General features: G+C 47.9%; 13 protein-coding genes across 13 annotated transcripts; 9 read left to right on the top strand and 4 right to left on the bottom strand.

The window, feature by feature from the left end:
* Positions 1-184: 184 nt before the first annotated feature.
* Positions 185-1,603, bottom strand: KL928_002759 (uncharacterized protein; the record flags this gene model as incomplete). Its single annotated transcript, XM_043203270.1, has 1 exon — positions 185-1,603. One exon carries the CDS (start codon positions 1,601-1,603, stop codon positions 185-187), a length of 1,419 nt encoding a protein of 472 aa, XP_043059913.1.
* Positions 1,604-1,661: 58 nt separating this feature from the next.
* KL928_002758 (uncharacterized protein) lies at positions 1,662-2,426 on the top strand (the record flags this gene model as incomplete). The annotated part of the gene is made up of 1 exon (XM_043203269.1): positions 1,662-2,426. One exon carries the CDS (start codon positions 1,662-1,664, stop codon positions 2,424-2,426), a length of 765 nt encoding a protein of 254 aa, XP_043059912.1.
* An 89-nt stretch (positions 2,427-2,515) lies between these two features.
* Positions 2,516-3,907, top strand: KL928_002757 (uncharacterized protein; the record flags this gene model as incomplete). The annotated part of the gene is made up of 1 exon (XM_043203268.1): positions 2,516-3,907. The coding sequence occupies one exon, from the start codon at positions 2,516-2,518 to the stop codon at positions 3,905-3,907; it is 1,392 nt and encodes a 463-aa protein (XP_043059911.1).
* A 257-nt stretch (positions 3,908-4,164) lies between these two features.
* On the top strand, positions 4,165-5,406 carry KL928_002756 (uncharacterized protein; the record flags this gene model as incomplete). The annotated part of the gene is made up of 1 exon (XM_043203267.1): positions 4,165-5,406. One exon carries the CDS (start codon positions 4,165-4,167, stop codon positions 5,404-5,406), a length of 1,242 nt encoding a protein of 413 aa, XP_043059910.1.
* A 133-nt stretch (positions 5,407-5,539) lies between these two features.
* On the bottom strand, positions 5,540-7,771 carry KL928_002755 (uncharacterized protein; the record flags this gene model as incomplete). The annotated part of the gene is made up of 1 exon (XM_043203266.1): positions 5,540-7,771. One exon carries the CDS (start codon positions 7,769-7,771, stop codon positions 5,540-5,542), a length of 2,232 nt encoding a protein of 743 aa, XP_043059909.1.
* A 90-nt stretch (positions 7,772-7,861) lies between these two features.
* On the top strand, positions 7,862-9,700 carry KL928_002754 (uncharacterized protein; the record flags this gene model as incomplete). Its single annotated transcript, XM_043203265.1, has 1 exon — positions 7,862-9,700. One exon carries the CDS (start codon positions 7,862-7,864, stop codon positions 9,698-9,700), a length of 1,839 nt encoding a protein of 612 aa, XP_043059908.1.
* Positions 9,701-9,864: 164 nt separating this feature from the next.
* On the top strand, positions 9,865-11,274 carry KL928_002753 (uncharacterized protein; the record flags this gene model as incomplete). Its single annotated transcript, XM_043203264.1, has 1 exon — positions 9,865-11,274. The coding sequence occupies one exon, from the start codon at positions 9,865-9,867 to the stop codon at positions 11,272-11,274; it is 1,410 nt and encodes a 469-aa protein (XP_043059907.1).
* A 75-nt stretch (positions 11,275-11,349) lies between these two features.
* Positions 11,350-12,393, top strand: KL928_002752 (uncharacterized protein; the record flags this gene model as incomplete). The annotated part of the gene is made up of 1 exon (XM_043203263.1): positions 11,350-12,393. The coding sequence occupies one exon, from the start codon at positions 11,350-11,352 to the stop codon at positions 12,391-12,393; it is 1,044 nt and encodes a 347-aa protein (XP_043059906.1).
* Positions 12,394-12,714: 321 nt separating this feature from the next.
* Positions 12,715-14,559, top strand: KL928_002751 (uncharacterized protein; the record flags this gene model as incomplete). The annotated part of the gene is made up of 1 exon (XM_043203262.1): positions 12,715-14,559. The coding sequence occupies one exon, from the start codon at positions 12,715-12,717 to the stop codon at positions 14,557-14,559; it is 1,845 nt and encodes a 614-aa protein (XP_043059905.1).
* Positions 14,560-14,652: 93 nt separating this feature from the next.
* On the top strand, positions 14,653-16,077 carry KL928_002750 (uncharacterized protein; the record flags this gene model as incomplete). Its single annotated transcript, XM_043203261.1, has 1 exon — positions 14,653-16,077. One exon carries the CDS (start codon positions 14,653-14,655, stop codon positions 16,075-16,077), a length of 1,425 nt encoding a protein of 474 aa, XP_043059904.1.
* Positions 16,078-16,085: 8 nt separating this feature from the next.
* KL928_002749 (uncharacterized protein) lies at positions 16,086-17,573 on the bottom strand (the record flags this gene model as incomplete). The annotated part of the gene is made up of 1 exon (XM_043203259.1): positions 16,086-17,573. The coding sequence occupies one exon, from the start codon at positions 17,571-17,573 to the stop codon at positions 16,086-16,088; it is 1,488 nt and encodes a 495-aa protein (XP_043059903.1).
* Positions 17,574-18,122: 549 nt separating this feature from the next.
* KL928_002748 (uncharacterized protein) lies at positions 18,123-18,665 on the bottom strand (the record flags this gene model as incomplete). Its single annotated transcript, XM_043203258.1, has 1 exon — positions 18,123-18,665. One exon carries the CDS (start codon positions 18,663-18,665, stop codon positions 18,123-18,125), a length of 543 nt encoding a protein of 180 aa, XP_043059902.1.
* A 577-nt stretch (positions 18,666-19,242) lies between these two features.
* KL928_002747 (uncharacterized protein) lies at positions 19,243-22,686 on the top strand (the record flags this gene model as incomplete). Its single annotated transcript, XM_043203257.1, has 1 exon — positions 19,243-22,686. One exon carries the CDS (start codon positions 19,243-19,245, stop codon positions 22,684-22,686), a length of 3,444 nt encoding a protein of 1,147 aa, XP_043059901.1.
* Positions 22,687-22,699: the final 13 nt, after the last annotated feature.

The following is a 22,699-nucleotide window of genomic DNA, read 5'->3' as shown; positions in this document are numbered from 1 at the left end:
TGATTCCAGCAAATGTGAACGGTGACATAATGGGGTCTTGGCGTGGCAGCCTAAAAATGTTGTTCCATATGCAGCTACCGTGGAAATTTAAGTATGTAGTGCCGTACGTTATGCACGGTTATGATCGGTTTGCAGTTGTTTTTACAAAACAAACGGCAACGTATTTCCCAAAACGGAACTTGCGTTATTGATAAGCTGATACGGTGCCCAACATCTTCAGGGCCCAACCGACCAGCCTATCAATAATGGGCGACCGCAGCCCATAATGCGCGCACATTTCTGCTTTCAATACGGATAACAGCTCCGCCTCGTTATAGTCGTGGTCGCCTGAAGATTCTGCGTACGCTCGGTAATCTGTCACTAATTGCGTCACAGGGTCCCCTCCCGTTTCAGACCGGGCAGGCAGGTCGAATATGTTGAAGAGCCTGCTAGTCATCATCTTCTGCGTGTGATATTTCCTGTTGGTGTCGTCCACCACGTTTTCCTTCGAGATGATTGGTAGGATGCTGGTCTCGAAGAAGTCGAGGTATTCTGTAGTTTGCTTGTCAGTCCAGCTGACAAGATCTAGAAAGCCAGACCTGTTGACTATCTGATTCTGCATCACAATCTTATTGTGTTTGGTTGCACTCCTGGACTCGTGCAGCAGTTTCCAGATTTTGTATTTTGTTGCATTCGCCTTGAAATGTCCGCACGCCGTCACTATCAATAGCGCCCAAAGTTTCAGCTCCGGGTGGTGTGCACTGCGCACGTCGATGCCCATGTCAATTTTGGCCAGATCGATCAACTTCGACACCTCCTCAATTGTCTCCAAGGGCAGCCGTAGCTGCAAAACGGTCTTAGTCAGCAACGGATACCAATTGATAGGGGGCGCAACCTCGCAACGTATCCCAAGATTATGCACCGTGTGTCTCAATTTCGCAATATGGTCAACTTTATCTCCCGCAGCGCCGTGGAAGACCCTCAAGGCATGCACTGGAACTCGCAGTCGCAGATCCAAAGGAACCACATTTTCCGCTCGTAAATAAGGCAGCTCTCCGCTGCAGGCGAGACCCCAAAGGTCGCTGAAATACACGGGGAGTTTCATTCGAACGAGCCCAAGGTAGCAAAACACCAGCAGGTCAGAGACCGTGGGCACACTTGAGAAATCAGCCATTTGGCTCAAAACGGCATTTGAGTCTTTTTTGGTATGCTTGTGAAGAAGGTACATAGCCCAGTACCGCTTTACCACCGACTGGTACCCCTGAGGAAGCTTGAGCTTGTCCTCGAGCGTCTCAGTTTGTCTCATCAGGATGATCTGTAAACATTGCACTAGAAGCTTGCGTAACTCCATACCGTGTGCATAGTCTCGCTGCTGCTCTTGCAAAAACTGCTGGCTCCGGAGGTCTTTGGCTGCTGTGTTTGTGAGGCCAGCGACATTTCGCAGACGCCGCGAATAGGTACCCATTGTTTGTTTGTCCAGTTGATCTTCTTCATCATCTATTTCAATGTCGTTCTCGTTCACGTGCCCGTAAAAGCAGACGTTTCGCCCGTCGATTCGTTTCCACAGGTTCGAGGTGCAATTATCCACCCCACACTGCGGCCCTCGGACGTATCCAGAGCTCATTGCAGGTGATTCTGGATTGTAGTAATTTTTTAGGAATTTTTTTTTTCAAATACTCGTTATGGAGACGGAGATTCTCGACCGACGGGAAAAGATCCCCAAGGACCTCGTGAAGTACTGGAAATGGCGCTACACACTATTTAGCAAGTTTGACGATGGCATCAAACTGACCAGAGAACTGTGGTTCAGCGTGACTCCGCAGGATCTTGCCGTGTACACCGCAAAATTTATCAGACATTGCCATCCAGATACCGAGACGGTGCTTGACCTGTTTTGCGGCGGCGGCGGAAACTCCATCCAATTCATCAGAATATTTCAAAAGTGTGTTTGTGTCGACTACAACGAGGTGAATCTCGCATGTACAGCCAATAATGTGCACGTCTATTTCGACCAAAACCAGCTTGAACAAGCGGGAAAACGCTTGCAGCTGATCAATTGCGATTGGAAATATGCCCTTCCTAACGACAGTCCTGAGGATCCTGCTGCATACGCTCAGACGCAGAACGTAATTAAGAATCTCAAAGTGGACATTATATTTGCATCTCCGCCGTGGGGCGGCCCGAAATACCTCAACCAGGAAACTTTCGATTTGCGCGCGCTCGAACCGTTACCGCTGGACGACCTTCTGAGAAGCTGTCTACAGATCTCGGACAAAATAGTGCTATTTCTGCCGCGAAACTCTGACCTGAACCAGCTACACCGAATGTCCATGGAAGTGTTTGGCTCCGCCGTGAAAGTTCGGATCACAAAGGCCAAGGTAAACGGCAGGATCAAAGGGTTGCTTTGTTTTTGGGGATCTAATTTTTATGACTATCAGCGAAACTAATTTTAGTGCACAAAAAATCAACGAAAAATAGTGAAACAGAGGGCAACCCTGGAATGATTCACCATTTTTTCAATTTATAAAGAAGAGGGATGTCCATGTCCCGAATAGATCATACCCCAACAAGGCCACTGGTCTTATCCGAGTTACCGTCTGGTGTTCCGCCAGACGGGTTCTGTCAGCAGCTCGATCTGATTGTCCGACTGGTGTATATCATGACGGGAGAATGTCCTCTGGACGTGTCGCGGAAACAGGTGATCCATTTCTTCAAGCCCATCTCTGCCTATGCTGGGTATCTATCTATCACTGCCTGGCTGTTTGCTCAGATCCCTCAGGTTATCAAAAACTACTCAGAGAAGTCAGTTGACGGGCTTTCACTCGGGTTTCTATGCTGCTGGTTTGCTGGAGACCTGCTGAACTTTGTGAGCTGTTTGATGACGGATGCTTTGCTATTCCAGATCCTGCTCAGCTCGTATTATCTCATCATCGACATAGTTCTGGCTGGGCAGTTTTACTACTACAGTCAACTGTATCACAATCCTCAATCCCGCTTTTACCATCAAAGACGTGCCAAGAGGCTCGGCGAAATCAAGACTCCTCGAACAGCGCTCCGAACGGCATTGAACGGCCATCCCGTGCGCGAGATCGACGCAGACTCCAGCGATCGCGCCTACGTTCCTGCAGAACACATATCTTCCCCTATTCCAATAGAGAGTCAGCATCAACCAAACAAACTCAACATAACCAACAGCATCACAAAGCTGATAAGCTCGAGCTTCATCATGGGGTTCAGCAGGGCCGAAGCTGCCCCGATCAGCACGCCAACGTCCTCACCGGATAAGACCAACAACTCTGCATTACTAAAAGTTTTACACGCATTATCCACGCTCTCCGTGCACCAAGTGGGAACTATCCTGGCCTGGTGCTGCACTTTCTTATACATCAGTTCCAGATTTCCGCAAATATTGACCAATAACAAGCTCAAGTCGACGCGTGGTATTTCTCCCAAGTTTGTGATATGCGCGCTTCTGGGTAACTTGTGCTACTCGATGTCTCTGGCAACGTGCAAAAGCTCGCTCAGTGGCGGAGATACGTCACGCGAGTTCTGGCGGGCCGAGCTCAGCTACCTTTTGGGGGCCATGGGCACCGTGGCTCTGGACTGTACGTTGCTCCTACAATGGTACCGATGGGATTACAAGAGAGATACCGTGAATGTGCCCGAAATAGAAGCACCCGCTGCTAGAAGAGAAAGCACTTCTGTGGAGAACTACATCAAACTGAAAAAGTCAAAGTCGCCTGCTACAGGGACAGCATACATAAAGATTCCGATGTCCCCGCATCACGTTCGGAAACTGAGCGAGAACACGCCACTGTCGCCTATAGACTTTCTCCTGGACGATTATATGGCGAACGCACAACTTTACAAGGGCAAGAAACAGTTCGATGAGGTTTTGAAGCTGTCAAACTACGGATCGATATCTTAATCTGTTCACTTGCCTATTTTGGAAGCCGCACCAATACTAGTTGGGACAGCGTAAATGCCCAAAACTGATGTGTTTGTGTGTCATGCACTACCTAAAATATGAGGGTGGCAAAGAGAGTAAAATTTGGGGTTCATTAAATAGGTTCCATAATTTACAAACCTATTCTGAATAGAGAGTCATCAATCCAGTTGTCGCAAAACCTTGTCCAAATCATTAGCATCGCTGAGCATCTATTATAAACAAAGCGAATTCCAAAGATGAAACTCTCTTTCCCAGCCCTTTACTCGCTTGCTCTTGTGCTTGGATTGGTCTCCATGGCCGATGCCAAGGTCCACAAAGCTCCCATCAAAAAAGCCCCTGCACAGGCTACTTATCAGGACGTTACTATCGGCGATTATGTTGACTCTTTGAAGCAAAAGTATGTTACAACTTATAACAAGTTTATCGCCGCCCAGCAGAACAGCCAGGAAATCATCTCGATCAACAAGCGTTCTGACGAGAGTGCAAGCTCGGGCCACAACACTCCTTTGACCAACTACCTCAATGCCCAATATTTCACGGAGATCCAATTGGGTACTCCTGGCCAATCGTTCAAGGTTATCCTTGACACCGGTTCCTCTAACTTGTGGGTTCCTAGCAGCGATTGCACCTCCTTGGCCTGCTATTTGCATACTAAATACGACCACGATGAGTCGTCCACTTACCAGAAGAACGGTTCTTCGTTTTCCATTCAATATGGCTCGGGTTCCCTCGAGGGTTACGTTTCTCAGGACACACTGACCATTGGTGACCTTGTCATCCCTAAACAGGATTTCGCCGAGGCTACTAGCGAGCCTGGCTTGGCTTTCGCTTTCGGAAAGTTTGACGGTATCTTGGGTCTGGCTTACGATACCATTTCGGTCAACAGAATCGTTCCTCCAATTTACAATGCAATTAACTTGGGATTGCTGGACACCCCACAATTTGGATTTTACCTTGGTGACACTTCGAAGTCCGAACAGGATGGAGGAGAGGCCACTTTCGGTGGATACGATGTTTCTAAGTACACAGGCGATATTACCTGGTTGCCAGTCAGAAGAAAGGCTTACTGGGAGGTGAAATTTAGTGGTATTGCTCTTGGTGACGAATACGCCCCATTGGAGAACACTGGAGCAGCCATTGACACAGGAACTTCTCTGATTGCTCTTCCATCTCAACTGGCCGAGATTCTGAACTCTCAAATTGGTGCCGAGAAGTCGTGGTCTGGACAGTACCAGATCGACTGCGACAAGAGAGACTCACTGCCTGACCTCACGTTCAACTTCGATGGTTACAACTTCACCATTTCGCCTTACGATTACACTTTGGAAGTGTCTGGTTCTTGTATTTCTGCATTCACTCCAATGGACCTTCCAGCCCCAATTGGCCCAATGGCTATCATTGGTGACGCTTTCCTCAGAAGATATTACTCTGTCTACGACCTTGGCAGAGACGCTGTCGGATTGGCTAAGGCTGTGTAACTGCAAGGCAGTTGCATTTTAGTTTCAACTTGCTAGCATGAATTCTTCTCGGGTACGGTTGCTTGACAATGATTTTCTTTGTGTCTCTATTACTGCTATAAAACATGAAAAGATTTGATTTTATTGATATTTTTCAGTAGTTACTCAAATCTGCTCTTTTCCTTTTATTGATTCCATGCTGCTCTGCGTGCTTCCTCTTCTTATCGATATTATTGGATTGTCTTTTCTTTAGCAGCGGAAGCTTCTGGTCTGCCTCATCTTGCGGCTCTATGCTCACGTTTCTCTCCTCCCTCGTGGCTCCCTTGAACAGTCCAGTTGTATCATTTATTACCACCTTGTAAGCCAATTTCTCTCCCCGTTGTTTGTCAATGAACAGGCTCAGCACATCACCGTTGAAAAGCTTAGTCTTGTTACCTTTTTTAAGTTTTTGATCATTGACATAGCATCCATTAGTGCTCAGATCCAGTATCCAGATATCCTCCAATCCCATAGCTGGCGATTCGTAGATAGAGGAGGCTGTTGCGATTGGATGACGTTTTTTAAGGATCACAGCATGGGTTTTGGATATTCTTTCATCGGAGATGGTATAGTCCAATGTGTCTAGTCTCCCGATGGAGAAGAATGGTTGTCCTTGCTTGATATGGACCACGGGCTCGTACTTATTCGCCAGTTCCGACGGTATAAGCTTCAGAGTTAGGAAGGTTCCTGGGGGGACATTTTCGTCCTCTCTGTTTTGCTCTCGTGGAGATAGAGGCTGAGAATCGATGAACTCAATCTCCTGTATTGTCTCATCTGTCTCGCCCACGCCAGCGGTGTGCGCTCGCTGACTTGGCTTTGGTACCTGTGGAACTTTGAAAACGGGTGGTTCTGCTTTCATACTCAGAGATTGCGAAAGACGCTGTTGGTGAGACTGACTCTGCGAAAGACTCACTTGCGAGTCAATGGTGCTCATTTCGTTGATCCACGGATGCTGCAGTGCCTGGCGAGCGTCCAGACGCAGCGACACGTCGGTCTCCAGAAGTCGATTCACAAAATCACGCCCTTCAAGCGATATCCCGTTCTCCTTCAACAAAGACTCGTGGTAATTTCCATTCGTGATGTTTTTGAATAGCGTCTCCTGCGTAGACCCGCTGAAAGGCAAATGCGCAGTGAGGATCACAAAGACAAGACACCCGATCGACCAGATGTCCACCTTGTTTGAGTAGGAATCTTCAAAAACGCGCCCTTTGCCCATGTATCGTTTTTTGGATGTAGCCATCTTGGCCCCGTATTTACCAGAAATAACCTCAGGCGCAAGATAGGCCAAAGTTCCGCAAAATGTCTTCATGATGCTGGCAATGCCCTGGCGTTTTGCCAGTCCAAAATCTGTAATTTTAACAGTCACAGGATCATCCTGTGCTATTAAAATATTATCTGGCTTGAGATCTCGATGTGATATACCTCTCGAATGCACATAATCAATGGCCTGTAAAATCTGCTTCGCTATTTCGCGGCCTGCAGCTTCTCCGACCGATCCGTAAGATGCCACGAAATCCATCAGATCTCCACCAGGAACAAATTCCATCACCAGGTAGTAATTTTCCACGTCCTCGTATGAAGCTTTTAATCTAACGATCCCCGGGTGGTCCAGCTTCTTGAGAATCTCCAATTCGCGGGTCACTCCATCCAGACCTCCTGTTAATGCCTTCTTCTTGCTAATGATTTTCACGGCATACGTTTCGCCTGTGGCTCGCTCAATGGCTTTCTTGACTGTAGCAAAAGCGCCAGAGCCAACGATCTCGTCTCGCACAATAAAATCCATATGTATCCCTGCATTCGAGCTATTGCTGTTTCGCTCTGGCGTTTCGTCGCGCGCACCATTTTTCGGAAAGTGCACCACAAACCGTATCACGTCTGCAGCAACTCCTATACCTATACTGATCTCGTCGCCCTGCGTTAAGATGTAGTTCGTTCCCTTGATAAGTTTGGTCCCGTTGACCCAGGTTCCATTAGTAGCCGTGTCCTGGATCATTAAGGTGCCATTTGCTCCTCCGTTGGAATTTTTGGTACTCATCCAGAGCTTAAAATGCTTGTTGCTGATCCTGTTGCTCTTGGTTTTCAGCGGATAGTCACAACTTTCTGCTCTGCGTCCAAATATCCATTCCTGCTTATCCTCCAAGGTATCTGTTTTCAATATCACATCAATGTAGCCTTTTCCGCGACATATATCAGTGCTAGTGGTGCAAATCAGCCTGCAAACCACCCCGGTGCTGATCAGCTCCTGTGCAAGCACGTCATTGCCAGGCGCATCCCAGGCGCTCGGTTGCGTGGGCTGAGTGGGTTGGGTTGTCTGGCCTTGATCTTTTTGAGAAGCCTCCCCGTTCATGAAAAACAAGTGGAGACTTTAGCAGACGCGTCTCGTTTATGGAAAATGATCAAAATAATAAATCAAGAAAAAAAATAAAATAATTTTCACATGAAGCGGAAGCTCGACGATATAGAGCGCCAAAAAGCTGACTCGGGCATCACCGAGCAGCACGTGGGCATTACTGAGTACATATACAAGGGGAGTGATAGAGTCGCTGGGCTTTTGAAGCAGAGATACACCGATTTCCTTGTCAATGAGATAGGGCTGGATGGAAAAGTTATCCATCTGGAGGATTTAGGGTTCCCTGAAGAGGAGATCGAGAAAGATACGGACCCAGAAAAATCAGCTAGAGGCGCATTTGAGATCCCCGAAGACAAGAGAACTGAGTTGATTGCCATTCTAGGAGAATCAGACGTAGAGAAGCTTTTGCAGATCCCAGTCTCTGGTGAGAAACTCGTCACTGAAAAAGTATTTGAGAATAAGGATGATAGAACCAGGCTGCACAAGCTTGTGCGTGAACTGTTCAAAAACCGTCTTGAGAGTCTGACTATGGCTACTAATCAGTTTGAGATTTCGCTGAGCTCAAAAAATAGCAAGCGGCGAACGGTGATTAATCACAACTTGGGCGATCGCAAGCGCTACTTGCACGCCATTCTATACAAGGAAAATAAGGAGACCATGGAGGTCGCTGGACTTCTTGCTAAGTTCCTCAATATTCCTGTGAAAAACGTGAAATATGCGGGAACTAAAGATAGGCGTGGAGTGACGGTGCAAAAAATATCTCTAGAACGCATTTCAGTGGAAAGAATCAACAACCTTAATAGAGCTCTACGTGGCTTCCAGATAGGAGGTTTCAGCTATGCCGACGAGCCGCTCAGATTGGGTGATCTTCGAGGGAACGAATTTATTATCACCATCAAGGATGTCACCTTGAATGGAGAAACACTGGACATTTCAACACTGGAACAGAAACTCGCTCCTATATTCGAGTCCGTTGACAAATACGGCTTTATCAACTACTTTGGAATGCAAAGATTTGGCACCTTTTCGGTCTCAACTCACGAGGTTGGTAAATGCCTTCTTCAAAGTGAGTGGAAAAAAGCAGGCGAGTTAATTTTGAGCGAGCAGGAGGTCGTGCTACCAGATTCCGTGGAGGCTCGAAGAATCTGGAAAGAGACCAGGGACGCATCGCAGGCTCTCAAAAAGATGCCTCGTCGCTGTAGTGCTGAGTTTTCCATCTTGAGCCGTCTTGAGCACGACCAAAAGGGCGAGAACGGAGAGTACTCTGAAAACTCTTATTTTAAGGCTATTATGGGCATTCCACGGAACTTGAGAATAATGTACGGTCATGCGTACCAATCGTATGTCTGGAACACGGTCGCCTCTGCAAGAGTGAGACTATTTGGAATGAAAGTTGTTGCGGGTGATCTCGTGATTGACAATTCACAGACAGTGGAGCAGGACGACGATTTTGAGGAAGACGTCAAAAAAGAGACCTTTATTCGCGCAAAGCCTGTCACCCAGGAAGACGTTGACAACAAAAAATACACCATCCATGACATAGTGCTGCCAACGCCCGGCTTTGACGTTCTCTACCCGGAAAACGAGACCCTGCGCCAGACATATGTGGACGTGATGGCCAAAGACGGGCTCGATCCGTTCAAAATGTCGCGTCGCGTGCGCGAATTCTCGCTTGCAGGATCCTACCGCCACGTTTTTGGCCGCGTGGACGGCCTCGAATACAACTTTTGCAAGTACACTGCCAACACAGATTCCCTGGTCCGCACAGATCTCGAGCTCCTGCGCTTACGTCAGCAAGGAAAGGAGGAGCCGCGGCTGATTTCGAGGCCAGAGGGTTCCAAAGTGGCTCTCGTTGTGCGGATGCAGCTGGGGGTGTCTGCGTACGCCACTATGGCGCTCAGAGAGATTCTTGATGGACAGCAATGAGGTAATTTATATTGCGCCCAATTGTCGCTCTAAAAAAAATGAGGGCCCCGAGATCCCTAAAAAAGTAGTTTTTTTATCCCTTGCGCTATAACACACGAACCGCTGTACTTCCACGTGCGCAGACCCTGATATTGCTCTTACATTGCTACTTCTAGTCAATCATCATGTTACGCCAAATCCCCCTTGGCGAAGACGCCGAGGCTGTCCACTCCCTGACCAACGAGAACACCGCTAGCAGTCTGAGAGTGTCGAGGTCCAGGCTTCCCTCTCTCTCTTCACTTCTTGGATCAGCCGAGAACAACAAAGAGGAGAAAATGGGCTTCAGACGCCTGGCCAAGAGTCTACTGCACAACGAAAGCAAGAATGTCACGGCCAGCAAAGGCACCGATCTGGACGAGCTAGTGCAATGTGCTTTAGACGAGGACCGGGAATCGCTCAGATACTACGAGACCGCCAAGAACTATTCGCTTTCGTCGTCGAAGGCCAACAGAAAGCTGGCAGGTGAAGCTCGCTGTAACGTCTCAAGACAAAGCCAAGCGTCGCGCCAGCAAACCGACTCTTGCGAGAAGGAGGACACCTTGCTTGCACGGCTCATGGAGACCAACCTCAAAATTCGACAAGAGACCCGGAAGGCATCGAGGAACTCGACTATCACCAGAGACTCTGAGCCCGAGGAAGCCGGAGACAGCAGGGGTTCTGGATCCAAGCAGCTCGGTATGGGGAGGAAGACGGGGAGCGTTGGAGCTGACAACAATGCACTTAAAATGAACGAGAATATAGTCAACACCACCTTCCATCTGGACAGACAAGTCGCAAAGGACGGCATTTTGGACGCTATAATGAAGGAATCGCGGGTCGTGATGCTCTCCAACATACATCGCAACACTAGTTTGACCAGTATAATGAGCCAAATTTATGGAGGTCCTCTGGAGAAAGTGCAGCTTCTTGACAAGTCGAGTTTGAAGGAAAAGCAGTACGACTTGGGCAAACAAATCAACTGGGATGAGACTTTACTCCATTTGTATTTCCAGAAAGAAGAGGACGCACTAAAGTTCATGAGTTTCGCCTCCACTGGGATGTTTGTCGTCAACGGCTACCATTTGCATCCATCCTGGATCCCGCGTAGCGGCATCGTGAACACCGAAGATTACTTGTGCTACCACGAGAAAGACAGTCTGCAGTCTCTCGAAATGATGGGCGGGCCTGAAAGTGCACGGCGAGTGTTGGTGTTGAAAAAACCAGTCCTCGCCAAAAGCAAACTCAACAGCCATATCACCTCCGAAAAGAAAAGACCCAGCTATCCCGATCCTATTCTCAACTATTCTCAAGATTTTGATCTCAACGCTATACGTGCAGACTTCTCACAGTTTGGCCCGATAGTGGAGATTTTGCCTGTTGTTTCTCGGAAACTCTGTTTTGCTGTCCAGTACTTCGACGTGCAAGCAGCCATTGCTGCCAAACACGCTATCCAAGCCAAGGGGAGTGTTTCGGACAACCAGATGAGCGTTAAATACAAAGACTGGTATATCTGGTACGGACGGGATCCAGCAGATAAGCCTGCTTTGTTTGTCTGAGTGTAAACGAATCACTAGTACATTTTCTTTAGGTGCAACAAAAATAAAAAATTTACTATATATTCAATTAGAGCCATGAAAAGGATCAGTCACGGTGTGCCCGCTTTCGTTCAAAGGCGGGGGATAGTATCTAGTTTGCCGCCCATACATCTAATTCAAACGAAAAAACGCATCACCGACCAGGTTTCGCTCGAGAAACCGTACAATGGGGTCCGTTTGAAAGCCGTTGTCTTGTTCCGTCTGGCCAAAAATTACCTCAAGTTCTTCAAAGAAGGGATGGGAAGTGTCTGGACGAACTACAAAGATCTGAGGTCCGAGGTTTACAGCCGAAACCTGTTCTTGGTCGTCAATGGGTTGGCTGCCAACGATCTTGGAACCGGGGATGCCAAAGACCAAAAACTGTACGTGAGAAATTCCACTCTTCCACAAGTGGTGGATGAACTAGCCACTGCTGTCTCATGTCTTGAAAACTCAGGCTCGCTTGATCTGAGCCGTGAGCAGATCAAGATATCCCGTGCCCAGTTCCAGACGATGTTGCGAACAAGAGGCGACCTTTTGAGGCTACCGCTCTTTGGGCTTTTGTTCGCTCTGTTGGAGGAGTTTTCACTGCCATTGTACTACATCTTTCCCAGTTTGATGCCGTTCACATGCGTGTTTCCAGCTTTCATGAAATCGTATTACGGTAAAAGCATCAAGGCACAAAGAAAGCTCAAAGAGTTGCGCAAAGAGCGCACATTCGACGAGATTGCTGTGCAAAATCCATTCACAATGACAGAAGAAGAGCTTCGCTCAGTCTGTGATTTAATCAAGGTTGGGACTCCATTTTCTAGCATTGACCGTCGAAGGGCACAGTTGCTGGAAAAATACAAGGAGCTAGTAGTGGACACACATTTACTCCTGCGCGACGGGGGAGTTGACAAGCTCGACAGGCTGGAAGTATTTTTCACCTGTCTAGACCGCGGTCTGGTGGACTGGGAGCAAGTTCTGTCTCTATTGGAAGACTGTGAGAAAACACTATATGAACTACTAGACGAGGCCTCATTGCGCGAAAGACTGCGTGTCCACCTGGAGCGATTCGGTAAGCACGGCTACAACGTAGGCGTTGTGGGGCTTTTCTGATCTAATCTGCCTGTACAAAGAAACTGTCCAAGAAATAAACTCTGTAAAAATTCCATGGTGTAAGGATGCCATTTACGGGAAAAAATGGAATGAATACAAAGATCAGCAACGAATTGTAGGAATTCGTTATCGTTAGGAGTCTGTGATCATTTGACTGAGGCGCATTCTTGCAATATTGGTGATACAGTGAAAGTGCACAGAAAGCTAGCAATTGTGACTATCCAATTTGTGTGACAATAGGTAAACGGGCGCTTTACACGATCATATTCTTACGAAGGAGAGTGGAGGCTTGAGGCTCGTATGACCCCCAATATATAAAAAATGCCTAGTCGATTTGGATCTCTGACCAACTTGGGCCACAAGCACCATGACGAGCATCACCCGAAAGATTCCAGTACTCATTCTTTGGCACTCGGCAGCTCGTTGATGACTCATTCAAATAGCTCGCGACGGTCGTTCTTTGGTATCAGTATGGGCAAGGCTTCATCTAACGAATCGCATGACTCGTTCCACTCGGATGAACACAATAATCATCACGTTTACGCGCAGTACCACCAGACACCCCACGATCTCGAGCGCAGAGTCCCGCAAAGGAACACGTCCATGGTGCAACTGAAGCGGTTCTTCCGTCCATCGAAGAGACACGACTTTGGCGGTTCAAGCTTGTCGCTGTCCGGCCATCGGACTCAGGAAACCTCATCCGCTAACGTTTCTCCGAACATATCCCACTCGGACCTTGCTTCGCCTACATTTACCCATGATGCCAATAATAACATGATTGTGAAGCCGGACCCTCGTTTTTGGGCAGATCTGGAGGGTTCGCTCACGAAGAAGTACGGAAAGTTGGGAAAGGTGCTAGGCTCAGGAGCAGGTGGGTCCGTTAGATTACTTGTTCGTGAGAGCGACGGAGTGACGTTTGCCGTGAAAGAGTTTGTGCCTCGAAGACCTAACGAGAGCATCAAGGAGTACGCAAGGAAGTGCACTGCTGAGTTCTGCATTGGAAGCACGCTCCATCATCCGAATATCATTCAGACGATCGACATCATTAGTGAACATAATCAGTACTTCGAGGTGATGGAGTATGCTCCAATTGATTTCTTTGGCGTCGTTATGGCAGGCAAACTGACGCGTTCGGAAATCAACTGTTTCTTGAAACAGATCACCATGGGCGTCCAATACTTGCATTCTGTAGGTCTGGCCCATCGAGATCTCAAGCTGGATAACTGCGTGGTGACGACAGAGGGTATACTGAAGCTCATTGACTTTGGCTCTGCCGTTGTTTTCAAATACCCTTTTGAAGATGAGATAGTTTACGCTCACGGAATTGTCGGTTCTGACCCATACCTGGCACCAGAAGTGTTAACTCATACAGAAAGCTACGATCCTCAATTGGTGGATATCTGGTCTATTGGCATAATCTATTGCTGCATGACCCTGAGAAGATTCCCTTGGAAGGCCCCCAAGCCAGAGGATCCAAGCTTCAATCTCTACTGCCAGGAGGATGACGTTCCCCATGACTACGTAGAGAGCGCGAAACACCACAAGCAGCTTCTATTGGAGAGAAAGAGGAAGCTTTTGGAGCAGAAGGAGAACGAGAAGAATCTGGAGCATTCCGCTGAGAGCAAGCCACAAGAAGAGCCGGAAGTCAAGCAGCTTTGCGAGCAGACTGAACGTCTGGGTGTGGAGAACAAGGATCCAGGAGAGAGTAAAGAAAAGCCTCTTGAGAACATAATAGAGAAGGCTGAAGAGCAGAAGAAGGAGGTCCAAGAAACTGCCGAAGAACAGCCCTCAAAGATGCCGGAGAACTTTGACTTCAGCAAACTGCCTGATCCGTCGCTGGTGGCGGTGGATCCTCCAAAGATTGGTGAACCACAGCAACAAGAGTCAGAGAACGAAAAGAGTGACAAGCAGGAGAAGCCTGAACGCCGCCACGCGGGAATCTCGCGGTCTCACCGTCAAATACATGGACCGTACAGGCTGATGAGGCTGCTGCCACATGCTGCACGGCCTCTACTCTCCAGGATTTTGACGGTGGACCCTGAGCGGCGTGCAACTATGAAGGATATTTTCGAGGATGAGTGGTTTTCAGAAATCAAGTACTGTACGATTGACGCGAAGGGCAACACGATCAACGATCCTTCGCACAAACACAATCTGGACTGTTGATACACAATATATATATGCATATCGCGAAATCAATACGTCGATAGACGCGTCGAGAAAAACAAATTCAGATTTTGTAAACATAGTTAGAACCGTATGGACTACGCTGTATTGAGCGACCGGCAGCGATCGGAGCTCAACAAGGCTGTGATTCAGTACCTGGAGGGTATTATCAAGGATTCGGCAGTTGTCAGCGAGCTCCGCTCAAGACTGGGGGTACCGGCACCTACTGATTCAGATACTATACCTAATAATTACCTGGAGAAGAAATGGGCCACCGTTGTTCGACTCCAGAAGCGAATATACGATCTGGAGAAGGAGATCGGCGAGTACAAGGAGCTTGTAGATAATTACTCGGAACTACTGGAGGCAGCAGGCGGCATGGATATCAGAAGAGACAAGCTAGAATGGATACCCAGCAGGGTGAAAGCAGTGCTAAAGTTGCACAAGGGTTCCGTCACTTGTGTCTCAATACACCCTTTTGAGCCGGTTGTGGTGACAGGCTCTCAAGACGGTACAATTGCGTTCTGGAACCTGCTTGATCTGACTGAACCTGAACGTGTGATCAGAAATGCTCATACGCGGACAATCAATGCTTTGGAGTTCCAAAGCAGAGAAATCACGGTCGACTCAGCCAAAATGGTCCTTCTTGCGTCGTGCTCGTCAGATCTCCTTATCAAGTTATGGGATAGCAAAACAGGCCAACTGGTACGGGTGCTCACGGGCCATGATCACTTGGTTTCTGGGCTGAAATTCAATCCGGCAGATGAGACACAGCTGGTCAGCTGCTCAAGAGACAAATCGGTGAAAATCTGGGACGTGGTTTCCGGCTGGTGTTTGCGAACTATAAAGGGGCATTCTGACTGGGTAAGGAAGGTGGATGTGAGTTCAAATGGTGAGTACATCTTGAGCTGTTCGAACGACCAATCTGTGAGACTTGCTCATTTTGCCACTGGAGCGGGCATCTCCTTATGTTTGGGGAGTGAGCAGGTTATTGAAGCCTCGATCTTTCTGCCAGTGGAGACCAACGAGTATATTGATCCGCTAGTGGATATCAAGGACGAGACTTACGACACCCTGGGATACAAGTATTGTGTCAGCGGAGGACGAGATTGCATGTTACGCATTTGGAAGCTCAGCGTTCCAGATCTGAGCAACCCAGAACGACCCAGTCCGTCTGCTAACCCTAAAGCTGTGCTCCTCCACGAATTCAAAGCACATAGCTCTTGGATCCGATCTTTTTCCATGCATCCTAACGGTTACTATCTCGCATCGTGTGGGGACGACAAACTTATCAAAATATGGGATATCCGTACATTGGCATCAAACGGGCAATTAGGCCATGTCGCGCAACTCCGCGGCCACGAGAACTTCGTGAACGTCATCGCATTCGCCGCTCCAGTGGTATCCGAGACCTCAACAATAAACGACAAAGCCAAAAATAGAAAGCTACTCGAAGGAGGCATCCGCTGCTACCTTGTGAGCGGGTCAGCAGACAACACAGCTAGAGTATGGATTTGATTGCGCAACTAAGAAATATACACTTTAATATTGTTCCAATAACACATCGCACATCGTTTGGAACAGAAAAGTCGCTTCACAGGGACCTCTATCGCATCTTTGAAATCCCACCATTCCATCAGTTCCGCGACGCTTTCCACACACGTGTTCTCGCAATATCCACACGTGACCCCGTTGTTTCCGTGAATCAGCGCCTTGATGGCCAAATTGTACACTCGCTCGTGTACCGTGTCTTTCCACTTCATAAGCTCTGCTTGGGATATCAGGTAGTTTGATATTTTCCGCAGCGAGAGCTCAACCAGCGTTGGGGTCCACTGATGTTTTTCCATGAGATGAGATTGCTCAGAGCTGAAAGACGTAAAGTCGGTTTCTTGAAGGACGGATAGATTCCTTGCGAGCGAAATGGCATTCAAGGCCGCTTTGGAAACCTGTTTATTCTTCGACGTCCAATGAAGTTGGTCAACATGTTTCAGGGTCGCGTCTGGGTATGGAGACTCGTAGCCTTTTACCTCACGCGTGTTCTCGCTGGACGCATGTTCGATGAGCGGGTTGGGCCTGATCCTCAGTGTGTGGAGGTTTTTCAGGTTGAGAGTATTATGGGGCAGAAACTTGATCTTGTTGTTGGATAAGTTCAGACTTTTCAGATTGGTCGATTTCTCGATGAGCCCTGGAACTCTCGCTATTTTGTTGGTGCGCAGAGACAGCACTTCCAGACCGTCAATATCAAAAATTTTGGGAGTGAGAGACCTGAGCTGGTTTTTAGAGGCATGGATGTGCAGAACTGGCTTGATGATCCCGTCTGGCCCGTATAGAACAAGGTCTTTAAAATCTGCTATTTGCTCTGGTAGCGAGTTCAATCCGAGCTCTTCTAGCTCCAAATTGTATATCTTGCTAGCATGATCGACTTCTTGATCGAATAAGTTTGTAATAATCTCTGAGGCAGCTTTGCTTGCCGTTTCTGTGTTCTTGACAACAAAAAACATTGGGTCGTCATATAGACTTGGCCGGTAGCCTTCAGGGAACGTTGAATCTCGTAGCTGCACGCCGTAGACTCTACCGTCGCGGTCCAAAGCCAATTGCTCCTCATTGTCAAATACACGTTGCCGCTTTCTGGTAGGCTCTGGTGCGAGAGAAGAGGACGTGCGCTCCGCCAGTACTTTTGGTGGAGTATCGACCAAAGTAGCCTGCGACTGCGAAATCAATGGCGGAGATGACGGGATGGTATCCAACGAAGCGTTATTTGTCATGTATGAGTTGTCAAGTTCGGCATCAGGAACGTACTGCAGATGGGGAGAGCTCGTTGTAGGCTGTCTGTCAAAATATGGAGTATAGGACGAGCTGGAAAAAGATATCGGATCAGACGTGCCTGAGCTCACATGGCTCCTCAAGAAACCTGAAAATTGGTGACTGCGCACAATTTCCTCGTCCATAGCCATCTCATCATCACTGGCATGAGCAGCTGTGCGCTTCCGAGCCAATGGAGGTCTTGACTCCATGGTAAGTTGACGCGTGCTATTTTATTTTTCGGTAGCACCGCCAAACCGATAATCTGGAAGGAGTGAAACTAGGAAAGGGAAAAAGAGTCACGTGACTATGAGCACACGCCGCATATCTCTACCGAGTTTACAGTTGGACCCCGTTTAGGGTTTCGCGGTCAAAAACGAATCGACTATTGTCCAACGTTCGTGGCTAGTTGCTAGTCCGACATTCGACGAGCATTGCTTGCTAGACTTATTGTTGCTAAATTAGCGAGATATGTGTCTCTACACCCAGATTCACAGTACAGTTGCTACTATTCTTCAAGAATGATTCATTCAGCAAGATCTTTCATCTGTACAAATCTTATTGTCTGTTTCCTTGCATAAATAAGAGCTGTATTCAATGTTAGGTGCCTTCCAGGATGGAACGCACTATGACAATAAATAAACACGGTTACTGCCGGCATAGTTACTCACGTAACCTTTGCGTGTAGAAATAAATTCCTGCACTGCCAATTCTTTGATGATGAAGCGTAAAGGGTATTATTATACGTAGGGTATTACAAACTATAGTTGGACAAGCCTTGGTTTTGTGAACACGACAGCACACGTGAGGCGTCTTCTGTGTCTTGTGTTACTTTTGCGATCCTTTTTGAGGGACCTGGAGCAGTCACCGGTATCGTTCCATCCCGATGAGTTCCGTCTCTGGTGGTTGATGTGGCTATCTAGCTCATCGAACGATGGATCTGATTTGTCCTTGACCTCGTGAACATGATCGTGTAGTGTTGTCTGGGAATCGGTGCTCGAAATGGAGCTGGATGGCGAGGTTGGTTGCAAATTGTCCATGTCGTCGTTGTTGTAGTTTGTACCCTGCCCCAGGCATCGTGACAAATTCGGGTAGGAGCTGGACTTGTGGTCCAGGAGTTTGGAGCGAGTCTGGTCACCGTTTAGCCCTGAGGACTCACAGTGGCCTCGTTTGCGAAAGTATACCAAAGAGCCGACCAAAGGAAGACTCCCAGGATTGTACACGATTGGGTCGGCCAGCTGCTTTTTGGACTCTTCTTCAAGGAATCTTTCAGGCTCGGATATGAACAGCGAACACCTTCTCATGGTAAAGCATCAAGTTACTAAAGATGAACTAAAAACTTTCAAGCAACTATCATATCGCCCCACAAAATATTCTTACTGTTCCTTACTCAATTCTGGAGGTGGGGTGACGATATCTATATCTTGGAATTCCGCAATCTGCAAGGTATACTAAGTAAAAATCTGACATCGCCCTGATGCCGACGCAAGTATGGGGACATGGTTGCTTAAAAAAAGCAAAAATATAGTAGCACCGGTTGGTTTCGATCCAACGACATCAGGGTTATGAGCCCTGCGCGCTTCCACTGCGCCACGGTGCTGAGTTTCGTCAATTGTTGGGTGTGAAATAACTAAGTACATACGCTACTGATATTTCACTTGGATCGCCCCTATGTACACCAAATGCCAGTCTTTCGTACAGTTCCTGGCTGGACGTGGTCTGCAAAGACCTACCCTGTTATTCCTTGCCAGCCAACTTCCGCGAAGAATTTTTGTTTATGTATTTCCCGTTTGGGCAATACCAAAACTTTGCACTGTATTTTTCCAGACTATCTGCTAACCGTTTTACGAAAAGGATTTTAGTCTATGGACCGACTTTGCCATGAAGTTTTCCAAGACAATTGTTGCGAGCAGTCTGGCATTAGCTCAAATGGCTCGAGGGGCCATATTTGATGCAGCCCAGATAGACCAACCATCCATACTGGAGCCCATCTTTATTTATGGCCAATTTGACTCTATTTCTAATTATTCTGACGTTTCCAAATACAACCTCACAACAGGAAATTATGGGCTATGGGCTCTGAGTGCCAACAACGACTCATTAATCCAGCTCGAAACCACCACAGCTACCACACTATTTAATCTGAACGATACATCTTTTATCTACCTGGTCGACGGTCAGCCTTTCATATACGACATCGAAGCGAAAAGCAGTACACATGTGCGAAATTGGGACCACGTTCAAGGCAATGTCTCGAGCGTTCTTGTTGACAACGACGAGGTGTACTTTGGTGGGGACCTCTCTTATAACAACGAGTCGGGTGTGCTGATATACCACCTTTCGAATAATACTCTGGCAGGCACTCCGTTTGGCGGATTCAATGGCACAGTAAACACTATGATACACAGCAGCAACAACAGCATAATATTTGGAGGACAGTTTGATTCCATTGGCTACCCAGACCTTTTGGCTGCTAGTGGCAGCAACACGACGCTGGTGGACCCAGACCAGCTGATCAGTTTCAAGTACGCCCAGATATCAAGCTCTTCCGGCTCAGGTGCGCAAGAAATTGTCTGTCCGTCAGACACAACCCGGTGGACTCTGGCCGAGGACGAACAGGGTTCGTGGTCTGCAGTGCTGCCGAATGCTGTGCAACCATCCAAGATACGCCTGTACAATCTACCCAACGCAAACGGAGTGAGCCTCTTCAGAGTGATAACGCAGCCCGCAAATGGAATCATGAACCTGTCGTATGTGGATCCTGACTCGCTTGAGACGCGGTACTGCGATGCCTGGTGCCCGTTGCTCCCAAATACTAATTTATCAGCTTCAATAGAGGAGCATGAGGACGTGGTCGACAATGGATTGTACATCACCGAAAGCAATGTGACGGCTGGCTGGGTCGGCTTTGGAGAAAACTACCAGGAGTTTGAGTTCGTTAATGCTCTGCAGGTCAGCGAAGTATCAATCCAAGTTCTTGACAATTACGGCAGCTATGCAGGCTTATCTGGTTTTCAAATGTTCCAGTATGGAACTACAATCTACGCTAACAATACACTTAACGAACCAACGTGCTCCAACACAGAGAACTACTCAAGAGCGTCAAATTTGGGTGGCGTGGATTGGACTTCCGCACAAGGCTATTTGAACACCACCTTCGGCAGCTCAGATATCAACGGCCAGGGTATCAGATACGACCTTAATATCACCTACTCTGGAAACTACACAATTTACCTGTACACACCAGGATGTTTGGGCGACGACTCGTGCGCTGAAAGAGGAATCGTCAATGCGTCTTTTTACAACAGTGCCGAACTGCTGAGCAGTGAGCTGGTGTACCAAACCAACAATGAGGAAAAATACGACATAATATACTCGGGCTACATTGACATGGACGCTGGCTCCCAAGCATATCTCGACGTCACCATTGACTCTGCCCTATACAGTGATGAGGTCACTTTTGTCGCTGGCTCGGTTTATGTTGAGTTCGTTGGTCTGGATATTGAAAAGATAACCAGGAATAAACTGAACGGTTTATTAGAGTACCAACCGGGATCTGAAGGACCGTTCGGCAGTTCTTCCATTGATTTGTTGGGACTAAACTTGACTACAGACGCAAACATAACAGGCTTGTATCTCAACGATACTGTGCTCTACATTGCTGGGGATTTTGAGTCAGACTACGGCGAGAATTTGATTTCCTTTGACATTGGTACAGCAGGCTTTAATGGCATTGCCGGTGTCAGCGACCCTGTGAGCGAGCTTCTAGCAGTTGACACGGATCTGGTGCTGGTCTCGGAAGATCAAAATGTCGGCTTGTTCAACGGTAGCTACCACGAGCTGGCAGCTGTCGATTATCCGTTTTCTGCAACCACGTTCAACTACAACTCCTCAGAGTATATTTCGCTGGTATCCGAAGGGAACGCCTCAGTTTACGACTATGACACACAGACTTGGGCCTCCTCAGACCTACTCAGGCTCAATATCTCTAGAGCTATCGAAATTGACGATGTCGACTTTGCTGTTGGAGAGGCTGTGAAATATGACACCAGATCAATCAATGTGGCGCAAATCAGAAACGGGTCGACCTTTTCTTTGGACTCAATCAGCTCTGGAGAGGTTTACACGGCAATGAAATTGAACGATACGCTGATCCTGGGCGGAAATTTCACCACCGTCGACGAGAAGAAAAATTTTGTGATTGTCAATGGCACCACCCCCAACATCACTTTTAGCGACAACTCGGCTGTAAGAGCGCTATACAGCTACAAAGATGCCATTTACGTGGCTTTTGACGGAACCGCTTCCATCAATGGTACCTCCGGCTCTAGCTTGTGGGTGTACAACACCACGTCGCAGGCTCATGTTTTCATGTCTGACAGTTTGACAGGCAGCGTCAAGGCGCTTGGGGTCAATTCAAAGGATAGCAACGTGGTGCTTGGAGGAAACTTCACCTCCAGTCGATGCAGCTATTTGTGTCTCTTCAACCCGCAGAATAGGACATTATCCGCACCGTCTAACCAGGTCTCTGGAGAAGTGACACATCTGCAGTACTTGGACGCCCTGAGCATTCTCGTGAGCACTAATACGCCTGAGCCATCTCTCAGACTTCTCAACCTTAACACGTCCACTGTCGAATCCGGAAATTATCTGGAGAATGTCTCCTTACCAGGCGACATTGGAAAATTCATAGTTGCCGGGTCGCATCTCAACGACACAATAATCGTCATGGGTGAGAGCTACATTGGCTCGATAAAAGGAAGCAACTTCAACCAAATCGGGGGATTCGGGTCCAACACCACCTTCACCGACTTTGAGTTGGTCAACTCTTCCTCGTCGTTTGTCAACAACCAAATTTTGGTAGCAACAGGAAAAATCGTGCTTCCCGCCTACGGTACCGCGAATCTCGCCGCATATGACGGAAACTCTTGGATTCCGCTTGTGATTGCGGGGCAAAACCTCAACTCGACTCTCGCCACAATGAAAGGAGTCGTGAAAAGCTTCAGAACAATTAATTATGCCACCAATACCACCAATTCGTCCACCAGCTCCTCCGGCTCCTCGTCAAGCACTCAAACCAGCACCTCGTCCTCTCAGAGCAAGGGCACGAGCCATCTCACCAAAGGACAGGTCGTTGGCGTTGGGCTGGCGTTGTCTATTGGGACCATGTTCTTGTTCACAGCAGCAGCGGCCGGACTATACTACGCTAGTAATAGAGCCACCAGAACTGCGCCGCTGCATTCCAGAGTGGGGGAGGACAAGATGGTGCAGGCTGTTCCGCCCGACCAAGTGATGAGCAACATGAGTAAAGCTAAGGCTTCATAGTCTGTATATTAAT

The sequence above is a fragment of the Ogataea angusta genome (assembly GCF_019207475.1).
Source record: "Ogataea angusta isolate 61-244 chromosome Unknown 61-244_NODE_5_length_850226_cov_91.758892, whole genome shotgun sequence".
NCBI classification, from domain to species: domain Eukaryota; kingdom Fungi; phylum Ascomycota; class Pichiomycetes; order Pichiales; family Pichiaceae; genus Ogataea; species Ogataea angusta.
Note: the sequence above shows the minus strand (reverse complement) of the source record. Positions and strands in the feature narration are given on the sequence as shown.